Raw genomic sequence first — 14,349 nt, 5'->3', positions numbered from 1 at the left:
TACTTGAAGAAGCGTTTGCAAGATGAGACAAACCTCTTCGCAGTGCGTTAGCATCACAATTGTTTGAGCATTGTGGTCCCAGACCATTTGCCAGAATTCCATAATAGTGTTTTCCATAGGATGCTGAGTCAAAATGAACTCCCGGTTACGTTGGAATCCTGAAACAAAGATCACAGATTAAGTTGTATTCCATCGAATGTTTGAAATGTGTTGTGTACCACTTTTCTTCCACACGCCTGTGTAACATTCAGCCAAGAGGAGCCATACACACCAGCGAGCCAAGTAGCATTGATGTAATCGCTTCCATCAATTCCAGGCTTCGGAGTCAAATGGACTCTTGCATTTTCAATTGGCAAAGCCTCCATGTTCCGATTTTTGACCGCGTTGCAGGGCTTCGTGGCCGAGACTAGATTGAAATCTTTTGGCTTCCATGATGTGACCAGCTGTAAGTGAACGGCGAAAGAGAGATGAAAAGTCGAGTCGAACCGATGCTACATTTTTCATGTAAATGCATGTACTTACCTTGTACTGAGCGTCAAGCGAGTTCCACGGATCGGTCTTGTTGTTATTCGGACACAGCATGTCCCGCACGTGCTGAAGCAGGCTGTTGGCCTCGATGTTAGTTTCTCCACTCTCTATAGCCTCCTGGAGAGCGTCGTGAATGAATATGTACTGTTCTTCGGTTTGCACTAAAAAATTCCGCTGGGTTCGAATGTGCTTCAAAAATCCAAACACGTTTATCTCCCCCTTGCTTTTAGCTTGCTTCAACATCGCGTCGATCACTATGTAAGTTCCCGTGCGACCGACTCCGGCGCTGTGGAGAATCAAAGTTCGCTATTGAACAACTGGCCTGCTATAGTTTCAAACTTCAACTTACCTGCAATGAACGATGATCGGACCAGCATCCGGCGGGTTGGCGTTCGATGACTTTCGCACGAAGCTGAGAACTGGTAGCGGGTGATCCGGCACCCCATGATCTGGCCAACCGGTGTAGTGATACTGAAGAACAGTCCTCTCCCCCATATTGGTGCCGCTTTTCTTCTTCTTAATCTGCTTGGAGTTTTAACATTACAGTTTCGTAGTTTCGTTTACGTCGTCTACTAGAACCTATAAATTCTTATATAGACATATACCTTCAAATGTCGAATGTGAAGAGTGCGAACGGTGTACGTGGCCATGATGTCTTCTCTCATGAGAGTCACCTGAATGTGTCCGTAAGTTTCCGTGCCCTCCTTTGGCCAGTACATGTCACATTTTCGCTGGAAAAATGGGGGCAAGTAAATTATAGATGAGCGGTAAGCTCTCGGACGTTTTATCCTCAGAGGTGATAAAGATATGAATGACTTTGTATGCGTTTATTAATCAACTTACACGTCCGCGCTCGACTAGATTCGTTATCATAACAATGATGGACACCCGCTGCTCCCAGACCATTCGCCAAAAAGCGTCGAATGTCGGCGGCAATGGACCTTGAGTACCGATGTAAGCTCGAGAGCGTTGCCAACCGTCGATGTAATTCGCGTTAACATAGTCCTGACCCTTTTTTGGCGGACCGCCTCCGCAAGATAGCAATTGTACCCGAGTATGATCATCTGAAAAGGTTTATTCCATGTGTTTACAAGGGGGGAGTCCAGTGTAAAACTTTTTTTTTTTTGGAAGATGCAAAAAGGCATCCTTGAATTAGACGAAGTATGCCTGTTTTAGATTTTTTTATAATATCAACTTTCAAATGAAAATACTGAAAATTGAAGCAATTGCAGCGATCTGAAGAAAAATGATATTGTTTCAATTGAAAAAAATATATAAATGCAAAATAAAGTTACAACGATTACGGTATAACCCTTGAAGAAAACTGTAAGGAATCAAATTATACTTTTTGAAATTCGTTCGAAGGATTGCTTATTGAGTTATCCTTGACGCCATTCTGACAAATGCAGTTTTGAAAAAAAAAAAAAAACCAAGAAACAAGTCTTTGAATTGAAATGAACGTTTTGTACCAAAGATGGGTTGAAAACAAGTTTTCAAAAGTACACTTGGATTCCAGTACACAGATTCTTCAGATCGCTAAACCCGAATGCGATATCAAATTCTGAAAATTCAAAATGATCCAACGAGCCAGTTTGATATGCAAATAATGACTTAATTTGTATGAAATTTCGTCTCATCAAAGGGTCTCTAATTTCCAAAATTTTATGAATTCGATAATATGAACTTTGGAAACATATTCGATATACCTCATAGTACTGTATAAGTACTGCATACAGAGAAAAAAAACTTTTATTTCATTGACCAATTACATTCGGATATTCATTTAATGGGGTCTCCGGTGAAATTTCGATAGCACCGAGTTTTTCATTTTTGAAATGACACTTTCATCGCAGAAGATTGAAATTTTTTTTTAGAACATATACTACCATAATCTAAATCGTGTTGGAAGGAATTTTTGATGACATCTTTTTTAGAAGTTTCAAAGACGGAAACTCGCTATTATCAAAATTTCACCGGAGTCCCCCCTTAAACCTTGCGTTAGGGTCTGCAGATAATTCCTATTTCACCATCAATTTTTCACACTTACATGCGAGAATGTTCAGGTAACGATTTTTGGTCTTGTTCTCCGCGTACTGTGAATTTTCCACCGTGTAATCCCCGGTCTCGGATTGAATGAGCTCGTACTCCTTACTGAACCCGATATCCCCGTCGGCATGCAGGGCCGCAACGTGTTGGGCAAAATTCTGTACCGCGACAGCGGTTCGTTCCCCATCCTGCTCGGTGTTCTCCCAGTCTTGTAGAGTGGGAACGTTCCTCGGTGGGTCGTCAAGGTAGTAGTAAGCGGTGTGAAAGCATTTTCTAAACATCGGCCTGAGACATGGCCTGTTCAATTAATATTTTCCAACGTTTTCAAGCATCTCTATATTACATTTCATACATCGCTGATGGTCAAGAAGCACGGAAATTTCTTTTCTCTATTCTACTTATTCTAACAACAGGAATATAAGTAACTCACATCAATTGTTTCATCGTAAATAATTATTGACGATAATACAGTTCTCACGGTCTCGGGGGTCTGTTATAGCTCGCTTATAAGTAAAGACTGACGAAAAAATACCACTGCATTTATCACGGTTGAACTTATCGCACTGTCAGATAAAAGCACATTATCGTATCAACGCAAAGGAGCGGTTATCTTATACGAATGTGTGAATGTTTTTGATACAATCAAAGGTGTCTCGATCTCGGGACAAGTATTCTCGCATCCTCCCTCCTCTCCATGCAAGCTGATGGTTCACTTTCTCAAGTCCCACACACTTGTTCCACGATTCTAATCGGGCTAACTCGAATCCATCGCCATCCGGGCTTAATTCCTTAATTAGTGTCGATTCATCTGTCTGTTGTGTGACCTCCAAGATGAACTGATTCTCGCAAATATCGGCAAACCGTACCGCAAATTCTAAATACTGACATCAATCCAGGCAGAATGGGCGTTACCGTTTCTGCGAAACTACGTGTTCCGCAGTCTATAAGGAAGACTAAAGCCTAGCAGTTCAAAATCGTAAGACTTGCACTCACCGTGGGCACGCCACTTGACTGACTTAGCTTTACGTTTCGAGCAATAAGCCAAGACTGAGAGTTTACTTCCCAAGACCATGAATGGTCCGCGAGTACCAAGCGAGCAATTTTATTGGTACAAGCTTTCCGTGAATTCTACCAATGGCACATAAGCGGCTTCTCCTCTCGGCAGAGAAACCCACACGCTGTGCCTGTTCCGCGTAGCTTCGGAAAGCCTTGGCGTTAATATAGTTGTCATTTTTACCACCGCGGAGTTACATGCAATTCTGGCAGTGGAATGGTTCGCGATTTCTGATCATTTCAGTACTTAACTAGACGGATCATTTGCAATGTATTACAACTTTGATCTATTCTTGGTAATTGCGGGATTACTTCACTCCGAGGGTCTGGTATAAGTCTAGTATAGTTGTAAGCTGCCTGGATTCCAACTTGAACCGCGACTATCACGGAACTCATTGCCTTGAGCATTTTGCCTTGGACCAGGGTGTCCAGTTGTTTGTCAAAACGTAATTCCATGAGAATTCCAGATTTTCCATAAAAAATTTAAGATTTTTCTAGGTCGACTTCAAGTACAAGATGAATGAAAATGCAATAAAAATATGAACAAGATTAGTTCTTTTTGATAGTATCGAGATAGATACAGGTGTGATTGATAGTCAAAATTTTTCCAGGAGTTCAGAGTTTTAACGACAATTTTTAAGATTTGGCTAAATTTGTATGAACCTAGACTCAAGTTTCAAGATTCCAGACGCGACATGCAATTCCATGAGATTTTTAGGTTTTTTCCAGAGGGCATCAAATTCCATGAGAATTCCATGATGACTGGACACCCTGTTGGACGTACAATCGTAGGAACGTTAACGTGACGAAACGAAACATCATGGAAAAAACAGTTATTGTACAATTTTAGAACGATTTTCGGGCAGTTGACCTTTCAAATTATGAACATGTTTTCTTTGTTATCATTTGATACTTGAATTTCAAAAAACCCTAAGGGTCCAAGTGAAGATTTTTTCTGAACATGCATCGTTCAAGTAACGTTACTAGCTTCAACCTCAATTATGTTCTAAAGCATGATCTATCAAGGCGATGTCAGTTCGTTGAGTTTGTGCTACGCTTCAAGTTTCGCAGGTTTGGCGCTAGGAAACAATGAGCTTTAGGTTAGGAATCATTAGAATCAAGTGTACCCGAGAAGTGTTCGAAGAAGAAATTAACCGAAAGTCCAAATGGACCGTGGTGTGAGTATACATGGTGTGCCTAGGAGTGCAGCTTTTTTCTCTAAAAAAATATCTCGCGCTGGACTGCACTTGAGTAAGTTCGGTACCAACGGCGCCAAAATACCCTAGATCGGTGGAGATTAATTGTTTTGACGTTGAATCATTCTTCTAAACCCCGTGGTTTTTGTATCCTACACGATGGCGTTACCGAGCAGGGCGGCATTCGCTAATAAAATAATTCCATAACAATATAGGTATTTCTTAGACAGTTGGTACGAAACTTACTTAAAGGGTTTGACCTCGAACATAGGCGATAATGACGGTCAAGGAGGAGAAGAGTGTCTTTTCTCCTTACCTCCATAGCACGAAGGATGTAATGGCGAGCATCACGGCGAAGCAGGCGCATACCATTCCGGCTATAACACCGGCGCTGAATTCCTTGCTGCTCCGACGCATCGATGGTGGTATTTTGTCGCAATTTGGTTCAACCGACACCGTCCTACGCGGTGAGCTTTCTCCGACTATTATATCGTTGGGATTGATTACACTTCGCGTTGCACCGCGAACTGTAACCTCGTAGACGGTGTTCATGGACAGGTTTTGAATCGTTGTCTGGAATCAGAATCGATTACATATTCATGATCGAAAACCTTATGGAGTCGCCTCGACATCAGTTAGATCTGAGAATATACTCACTCCGCTCTCGAGGTGCTCTTTGTCGGCAGATATCGGGATTTCCTCGAAGTCATTGGTGCCCTCGACGCGATATCGTATGTAGTAGAAATCTATCGAGTTCCAAAAGAGGCCAGGCCTCTGCCATTGGAAGTAAATCACGTCCTGTGCTTGGCAAGTCAAATTCAGTATATTCGGGGCCGATGGACCGGCGATGTCGGTCTTGTGAATAATGTGGTCCGATGGTTCACCTTCGTTCTTCCAAGTGTAGGCCTTCACCCATATCTTGTACTCTGTGTACGGTTCTGAAATAACCAGGAAGCTCCGGGTTTATATTTAGAATTTAAAACCAACTCGTTTACTCATGCTGCTTATTTCTCATTTCTTATAACCTGGCCGCATATCACGACAAAAATATCATGTGCAGTGATCATGAGATTAAATTCTTTTAGAAAGCCCGTCTGCGTGTAGGTCAAAATCGTGTTAGATCAATGAAAATTATACAAATTGTTCTCGCTTTTATTTTAACCACCTGTATAAAAATTCCAAGCGATTATCTGCAGCATACCGAAGTTATTTTACTTTTAAATTTTTCGTGATTTCACATTGATTCTTACGGGAAACTGTCCGACCCAATGTAAAATGACAATGTTATGTTTACATACAATTGGTCAAATCCCAATAAACAATGCCAGTATATAAAGCGTATGAAATTCGTCAAAAAAGAACGTTTTATTCTGTAGAATAAACGTGCAGCACCTACGTATTTTATTGCGAAGAATGTCCGCCGTGATTTCGGTTTATTAAACGTTTTTGGTGGACGTCTTACGATAGTTGTTCATATGCAAATTTTATACGTTTGAAACCAAACATTTATAAATCGTATCTCAATTTGTTGATAAAACGTATCGAAAATCCGTTATTTTAATATTTATGGTAATCGTCTAATATTTGGATATTGATGACTACTAAGAGACGTTTCGCAAGTACGTTTTAAAACTCAAATTATGAAGGAAATTTTTTCTATTAAAATGTGTTGACAATGTCCGTTTAACTAACGTGACAAAATGTTTTCTGTTAATGACGCTTTAATCTTTCATTATTTATGTCTAAACGAATATTATACAGTGTTAAAAAACGTTTTTAATTGGACCTCTAGACTTGAATACATAACGTATCTTGGATGTGTAATTGAAAGCGTATATAGTACACTGCTATAGAGGAAGATCATTTCACGTTAGCTAGAAACAAGTCTGGGTTGAGTTAGAAAGCGTACGAATTTAGTTTATATATGTGAATCGATTTTATTATATCTTTGTTAGAACGTTACACAAATATCTTATATCTATAAATACTCATTTATCAAAAAAAAAGGTACATCTTGTAGCTCATAGACACAGCTCAACCTACACTATACTTTCGTCTTCACGGTAGTTACAACTAACAGAAAACGCTAAGAATATTACACTTATATCAGAAATATTTATATGCCTGTATGATTTGTACTTTTATATGACTGTTTTTAAAATTAGTTGACGTTTACCACAGTTTCTTAGCCCTTCTTTCGTACATAGGTATGCCGTGATCGAGCTAGTTTTAACCAGTCTTTCACGGCACACGAAACACTGGTTTCGGTTGCATCACCAATTTCCTTCTTGCCAAGAAAGGTTTGTTTCACAGCCTCTGAGAAAAAATACATCAAAAGGAAGGTACAATATCACGATATTGATAACTGATAAGGAATAATTTCAATGTAAATTGTGATGAATCTCGAATATATTGGGAAAAAAGTTAACAGTTTGCATAATTTGAATAATAATGTGTGAATAATATTGTTTTCACACGATAAATCCAAGTAATAACTGTTTCTCGAAAATTTCATGAATTATTCATTACCGTAAACAGTTTCCATTGTCAATGTCTTTTGAAATGAGACTTTGTCCCTCCCTGCCCAATTGAATTGCATCGCTAATTCGTTTGTGAGTAGTGACCTCATTATAGCCAACACACATTGGCGACCGCTTGTCCCTCCAATAGAAGCCAGTTTCCCGGTCTGCAACAAAATACTAAAATGAATGAATGTCGAATTGAATTCAAAATATTCTTACTGTTATCAACATCGATAACAATTTTGACTAGTTGGAGATTGTCGATTCCTAATATTTTTTCAGCATTTTTTAACGTTAACCCTCTCGATCAGACCGAGACCGATTTCATGTTGAATGAAAATCTCTCACCATATTGATATTTCGATGGGTGAAAGCAGTTTACCTCAGGGTTTAGGAGTATCTATAAGGCCATCTGACCTTGCTTAATGGAACTATGCAGTTAGAACCCTGACCTTGCGACCGATACAGTTTTATGAAGCCTCAAAGTGCGTGTTGCGTAGAAGCAACATACGGTCCGAGAGGGTTAAAACGTTACGAACCGCAATTCTGTATGCCTGTAGTAATTTTCATTATTCCTTTGCAGTCAACACATACCGAGCGTATTCTTCAATGAGAGACAACCCCCTCCCTAGTGCTAAGCCAACTCAGGCACATGACGCGTACGTGAAGTTCGGTCGAGTGGAGACTAACATGGCCACTGGCATTCTATCCCCTCCCGGCCGAGCCTCATGTGCCTGTGTTGGTTTGCGCTAGGGAGGGGGTTGGCCCTCATTGAAGAATACGCTCGGTATTAGTACCTATCCGTATGTCATGACATACATATTTTGAATATGATTGCAAGGTCTACTCACTAAATAAGTTCGATGCTCTTCGGATTTCAGGATATTTTCGAGGTTGGAGAAGTCTTCCATGGAGTTAAGAGGAAGTTTTGGGAATTCGGCTGGTTTCTTTGTTACGTCGATGCTGACTTCCTTCTGTTTTGAGAAGATTTTACGTAGTAGCAGATGGTTTTGTTCAGTGTAGGATTTAATGTGTTCTAAATACTGCAGAGTTTTTTCTTCAAAGGTATTCTGTTCGCGTGATGTGGTCGGGGTTGAAGGTTCAAGTTGTGAAAAGGATCTTGATAAGTCATATTGCGTGGTAGACCTGATGATCCTACTAGAAATGTTTCTATTTGATGTTTCATATCCAGACAACTGATTCGGTGACTCATGGGAATTATCATTATACTGGTGCTGTACGATCTTGTGGGCCAAGTTTTTCTTTGGTGTCTGATTTTTGGTAGATCCTTTGGCTGAGTTAATGTAGCGAGTATTCTTATTACGGTTAGAAGTCGATTCATCGACTTCGGACGGTGGCAAATTCTCGTCAGCTGAAGAGGTGTAACCTAAACTACTTGAACTTTCACGAGAACGCTTCGTTTTTTTTTTTTTGTTACTAACGTGTCGATTTTTAGCCTTCTTCTTGTCGGTTTTGTGTTTACGTTTTTTCTTTTGCGGCTCAGGTTCGACATCATCACTGTTCGTAGCTTCATTCTCGTCCACGTCATTGGTAATATCTTGCTGAGGTATTACAGTGGATTTTTTAGCGATGTTGCGAATTATTCCGGATTCATCGGACGTGCCCAGCTCCAGTAGGCGCGCCATCGTTGCTTCGGTGTCGTGGTAGTCATCTGTTAGTTAATCAAGGAATATCAATCAATACCGAATGCTCATTGATTAGCAAAATTAATCACAAATGTACAATATGATCAAAATATATCGTCGTAACTCTTATCCAAGTGAAAATTAATATGATTGAAACATTCAATCCGTATACAATTGTAAAAAAAAGTTCTACGTTCCAATAATCACCTCCGGTATGCAGTACTTTGTGAATGGCAAACTTTGGCCATGTTTTTTCATAGGCAGCCTTTGATTTTACAAGTTTTGTAAAATGATCTTCAGTTTTTGTCCGTGGCCAGTAACATTGGGTGTTGTTTTCGACCAGCCAAAGAACTGGTACCAATGCGCATTCTCTATCTTCGCCAACCAAGAATTCAATCACCGCATACATAGTTCTGCAGCACGACTGAGTAAAAACATCGTTAAATGTATCATATTCTCTAGTCTGGTGTATAAATTTATATTTGATCAAAATTCAAGCACTTTTATTCCACTCTGAGCAAAAAGTGCCAGTTTAAAAGTTTTTAATTAGGACATCAACATAGGAATATGCAAGGTAGTATATAAGTTAAAAGATGAATCGATCATGAAACATTATGAAGATTTTGGGAACGCATGTCTAACCAATACTTGAACGTCAATGTGACGTACAAAACTATAATAAATCAGCTCAAAAGTGATGTTATGAACATATGGTAGAGTTGGGTATATTGGACTACTAGGTAAATTAGACTCGGCATATACGGTATATGGTAATAGGTATACGATAATGTTATTTTTTGCTAAACATCTCAATTGAAGCAAACTTTTAATATAAAAGAGATAATGAACCTACGATTCTCGGGAATGTGTGCGAGGTAGACATAGACATACTATACATGTCTTGAACGAATCCCTCTTCCTCGTACACATTGCCGAGAATCGTAGGTTCATCATCTGTTTTTTGTCGAGAGCTCGTTTCGTTGAGATGTTTAACAAAAAATAAAAATTTTATTTCATTTCGTGTAGTATCGGAGTTACTGCGAAACCATCTTTAAATGGAAGACAGACGAATTTATGTAATATATCATCGACGCGATAAGATTTCGCTACGTTGAAACTTCTTACGAAAAAAATCCCTAGTTTGGAAGATTTAATAGGTTTCTGATAAAGGTCTCGCTTGTACTTGAACGGAGTACCTATAATTCTATATTCTCCGGCAATGAAAAGGATTGATTTGATCACTAATATTTCTGTCCCACAAGCTACTACATTATCCGGCCTTTTTATTGATATTTTGAATTTTTTCGTTTCCAGAGCCTGACATTCACGAGAATTTCCAATAAATTTGGGTTTAGGAATAAATTTTTCCTGACAATTAGTTTTACGAATAGAACTTAGTTCTTCAAGTCGATTACTCAGCTGCTGCAGCGGCAAGCGTTTCGATCGAATAAGTCGTTTCAAATGGCCCAAATGATTTTCATACACAAAGCAACTGTATTCTTCTAATGGGCCAAATCGTTCTACGTCGTCTATGACATGCAGCAGCGAATGTACATTATATACGACAAAGTTTTGTCCGTATATCTTAGCACCTTGAGTAACGAATTTTTCGATCATATCTTGCGCGATGTTTCGAAAACGCGAGAACAAGGCTGTATTCGATAGAATATACACGGCGGCAGACAATAATAAAAAATGTTTGTACTTTTTTCGATCTAGCACATCCCGCATTACAACAGGGCCGGAATATAACAAGAAAAATCTAAATTCTGTCGCTTTCCATCGATGCAAATCCAAAAATCCACGGGGCTTTCGAGGAAACTCTGCCGGAACATATCGCGCCAATAGTTTCATTATACGTTCAATTTCTAACAAAATATCCTTAGACAATTTGCAATCACGTGAACCCTCGACCCAGTATTTAAGGAGCAACCTCTTCAAAATTCCCAGGTAGATTAAATGCATGGGATCTAAAGGAAATTGGGAGACTAGTCCCACGTAAAGATCTAAAAGAGGCGAACGTCCTTTAACGTGACGATCGTTTTCACTAGGTGCAACAAAATCACTATCTTTTCGCTTCTGGAATTCGGTGTCACATGGATAACACAGTTTACGGTTGAGATGAACTGCGCGAATCTTACACCTCTCGCAAGCATCCTTACCCGAATGTCCTAAACACATTTTCAACATAGATCTCGCGGGCGCGTCACACGCGAATAAACCAACTCTGACAAAGTATTTGGTGCCATTAAACTCAAAACCATTGGTGCTTAAACGTGACGTTTCTTTAATTAAATCTCGTAAATATGAAGATAGTGGCATCGGTTTACCCGTACCATAATAAACACCAATTACAAATGGGCTATCATCGATCATTGAAATACTGCGTCCCAAAATTGGCCAAAATGATGTTCCGCTACTTTTATAAACGGGAATCCCATCAATATTAAAATCAACTCGCAACGTATGTTCAGGTGACAGTCCTTTTTTGAGACCTGACTCGAGTTTTTGTCTCAAGCATTTCTCCAAACCGAAATAACACATTTCTCCGTTGTCTAAATTTAACGTTTCAATACGTCGTGACGTGTGAAGTAGAGTCCTAGCACTTAAGGGTAAGATAGGATGTGCTGGTTTCAATAATGCTAGCAATTGATCGATCGCGTTATGTGTGATGTTATTTGAAGATGCCCAGTCGCGCAAATTTTCAACAAAGTTCGTTTCATCATCTAAATGCACTTCATCGCTGACGGAACTTGAATTATCTTCAGAACTGTACAACGTAGCTTTGATGCTATCTATGTCACTTTCGATGTCTTTGAAATCTTTATTATCGCGGTTCGAATTAGAGTTTTCTTCATTCTGTTCATTACTTTGATGGATATGATCAACATCATAATCGCTATCTATAGAGTGCACATATTCTCCGATACAAGACACATGTTCATGACTAGCATCTTTTAATTGTGATTTCGTAAGGTGCTCGAGTGCACAATTATTGCCTGCAATACTCAGTAATACTTTACGAGTATTTATAGCTGTTTTGCGACGCAAATGTCGTTTACTCAGAACTTTTAAATCATGAGGCATGTTATAAAACTAAATAATAATACACACCAGACAAGAAATGATGTACGCTTTAACGTGCTTGCCTTATTTGTCGTAAATATCCGCACACCACTCTGAAAACTAAAAGTTAAATGAACCTAATGAACGTAGTACGTGAGTCAATACAGAAGATTCATAGCAATAAAGCTTTTACACGAGTTAGCGCAACAATTTATATAAAATTTTATTGAAAATTAAGTAATTTGATCAAAAATGCTGTTTCGTGTATATTTTCTTGGATTTGGGCTAAATAAATATTAAAAAGGCATTTGTAGCCGAACAATTTTGTAAACACGAATAAAAAACGTGGTCAGCTACCCATCGAACGTATATAATACGCAGGTAATGAGTAGTTTCATTCTATTGGATTTGACTCTGACATTTACCGATAAACGCATAGTATACTCATGATTTACGTTCAGTAGTAGGAATCGTGATATATTTCAGGACTAGATAGTACTGTTACTAATATTATTATTCTATAGTACTTATAGTTCTATGTATCGCTATTTATTGTTACTACAAATTAAACAAGATCGTAGTTTAACGTTGAACCAATTCTGGGCCGATGTCCTGCTTATATTCTAATACTTTTCGAATAGTATATCATGACGCCTACTACTGAACGTAAATCATGAGTATACTATACGTTTATCGGTAAAGATCAAAGTCAAATCCAATGGAATAAAATTACTTGTTACGAATTTCCTGCGTATTATATACGTTTGATGGGTAGATGACCACTATTTTTACCAGTGTTTACAAAATTATTCAGGTGCAAATCCCTTTTTAATATTTATTCAGCCCAAATCCAAGAAAATATACACAAAACAGAATTTTGGATCAAAATACATAATTTTTAATAAACCTCTATATAAGTTGTTGCACTAACTGGTGAAAAAGCTTTATTGCTACGGATCTTCTCTATTGTCTCTATTGTCTAACATGACCGTCTTCTTCTGATGGATAATAATTGTTATTTTCAATTGAAGGGAAAAGAAAATAAAAAATATTGTCAAAATAATATTTCTGTGATTTCGATGGCACAGAAATATTTACGTGGCTGTATTACTATACTTTGTTACTTTGGAAGATGCTACGAGTTCATATGTATGTTATAGATATGTTGAAACGGTATCTAAAAAAATAATAAACACGAAACCGATTTCAAACAATACAGAGCAAAAGTTACTAATAACCGCATGATCACATGGGATGATTATTAACATGAAGTTTTCCTCAAATTCGACAAGAACTAATATAATTAACCTATAATATACGTATCATAGTAAACTTAACACATATAAATAACGTTTAAAAACAGTTCAAAAATATTCATGAACGTTATATAATAAACAATAAACTATTCCATATTTTTATGGTACATCGTTTGGTTTAGAGAAAAAGACGCAGAACATTACACATAGTTTCTTTTGAAGAAAGAAAAGAAAGGAAAGAAAAAAATACAGAAGAGACAGAATTTGAGTTGCAAAACACATTATTTTTTCAACCAAGAATGCTCGATGTATTAAGACAAAATACCACCATATTTGGAAAAATATGTAGTTGTACTTACCAGCGTTATTTAATGACGAATTTGCTTCTTCCGTCTAGGCCGCAGATTAACAATAGCTTCTCACCTTTTTTGCTACACGATCACCGATCGATCCGAGCACCTCCGCATTCGGTTGACGAATAACGCCATAACCAGCGCCTGAGGCCAGTTGCAAGGGTGGGGATGAATATAGGCTCCCAGACAAAGACAAAGATAGAGGAGACGCAAGAGCGACAGAGAGATCGTGCCCAAAAGGGAATCAACTTTGCCATATATGCCCGTGTTATTCCGAGCTGTCCTTGTCTTACCACTCGCTATACTTACACTTACTGTATGAATGCGCGGTCCATGGGATAAGTTCTGTCTCTACATATAATTATTGCGCTCTTACTCTAGCTTGCAGCGTTACCGACGCTGACGCACCAGAGCAGGAGAATAATATATCAGTAGTGACACAATGTATAACGCACAGAACTCCGATAAAATAGCGCGAAAAATAAACGTACAAACGACGTTAAAAATGCGACAGGATATGATGAACGCTTGTTTTAGCAAGTACTCATACAAGATATTGAAGTCTTGACGTAATTCGTGCCAAATAATGAGATTTAATATATTATAATATGATAACCAATATTGTGAAATAATTATAAAAATGTACAATAAATTATTATTCTTGGTACGAAATTATTCACGTT

The 14,349-nt window shown here is 38.4% G+C and overlaps 2 protein-coding genes across 10 annotated transcripts in view; both read right to left on the bottom strand.

The window, feature by feature from the left end:
• Positions 1-14,349, bottom strand: part of LOC124304414 (tyrosine-protein phosphatase 99A) — a 318,232-nt gene that overhangs the window by 7,052 nt on the left and 296,831 nt on the right. For 2 of the 4 annotated variants that reach the window (XM_046762635.1, XM_046762639.1), the window contains 9 exons: positions 5,481-5,761; positions 5,140-5,396; positions 2,576-2,871; positions 1,372-1,592; positions 1,134-1,259; positions 878-1,053; positions 523-814; positions 272-443; positions 34-158 (listed from right to left, as the gene is read on the bottom strand). In XM_046762635.1, the coding sequence (XP_046618591.1) occupies positions 34-158; positions 272-443; positions 523-814; positions 878-1,053; positions 1,134-1,259; positions 1,372-1,592; positions 2,576-2,871; positions 5,140-5,396; positions 5,481-5,761 (1,946 nt within the window). The remainder of the gene's footprint in view (positions 1-33; positions 159-271; positions 444-522; positions 815-877; positions 1,054-1,133; positions 1,260-1,371; positions 1,593-2,575; positions 2,872-5,139; positions 5,397-5,480; positions 5,762-14,349) is intronic. The other 2 variants (XM_046762637.1, XM_046762638.1) reach the window with 2 other exon arrangements.
• On the bottom strand, positions 6,489-14,292 carry LOC124304416 (uncharacterized). Of its 6 annotated transcripts, none has more exons than XM_046762654.1 (6): positions 13,673-14,292; positions 12,106-12,177; positions 9,199-9,415; positions 8,197-9,017; positions 7,353-7,522; positions 6,489-7,139 (listed from the first exon to the last, which is right to left on the bottom strand). In XM_046762654.1, exons 3-6 carry the CDS (start codon positions 9,398-9,400, stop codon positions 7,097-7,099), a joined length of 1,236 nt encoding a protein of 411 aa, XP_046618610.1. In that variant the 5' UTR covers positions 9,401-9,415; positions 12,106-12,177; positions 13,673-14,292; the 3' UTR covers positions 6,489-7,096. The 6 variants fall into 6 exon arrangements, 5 of the variants coding, with proteins under 5 accessions (XP_046618610.1, XP_046618607.1, XP_046618608.1 ...); XM_046762651.1 differs by having other exon boundaries at positions 6,736-7,139; positions 7,353-7,509; positions 13,673-14,277; XM_046762652.1 differs by lacking the exon at positions 12,106-12,177 and having other exon boundaries at positions 6,736-7,139; positions 7,353-7,509; positions 13,673-14,277.

Source organism: Neodiprion virginianus, chromosome 5 (assembly GCF_021901495.1).
Source record: "Neodiprion virginianus isolate iyNeoVirg1 chromosome 5, iyNeoVirg1.1, whole genome shotgun sequence".
NCBI classification, from domain to species: Eukaryota; Metazoa; Arthropoda; class Insecta; order Hymenoptera; family Diprionidae; genus Neodiprion; species Neodiprion virginianus.
This window is presented reverse-complemented; position numbering and strand designations above follow the sequence as displayed.

Excerpts from the sequence above, each read along its gene's own strand:
- LOC124304416 (XM_046762651.1), bottom strand. The coding sequence starts at position 9,400 with ATGTATGCGGTGATTGAATTCTTGGTTGGCGAAGATAGAGAATGCGCA. Across the intron at positions 9,018-9,198 it reads CAAAGTACTGCATACCGGAG|ATGACTACCACGACACCGAA; the intron begins GTGATTATTGGA and ends ATTAACTAACAG. Across the intron at positions 7,140-7,352 it reads GACAATGGAAACTGTTTACG|AGGCTGTGAAACAAACCTTT; the intron begins GTAATGAATAAT and ends ATTTTTTCTCAG.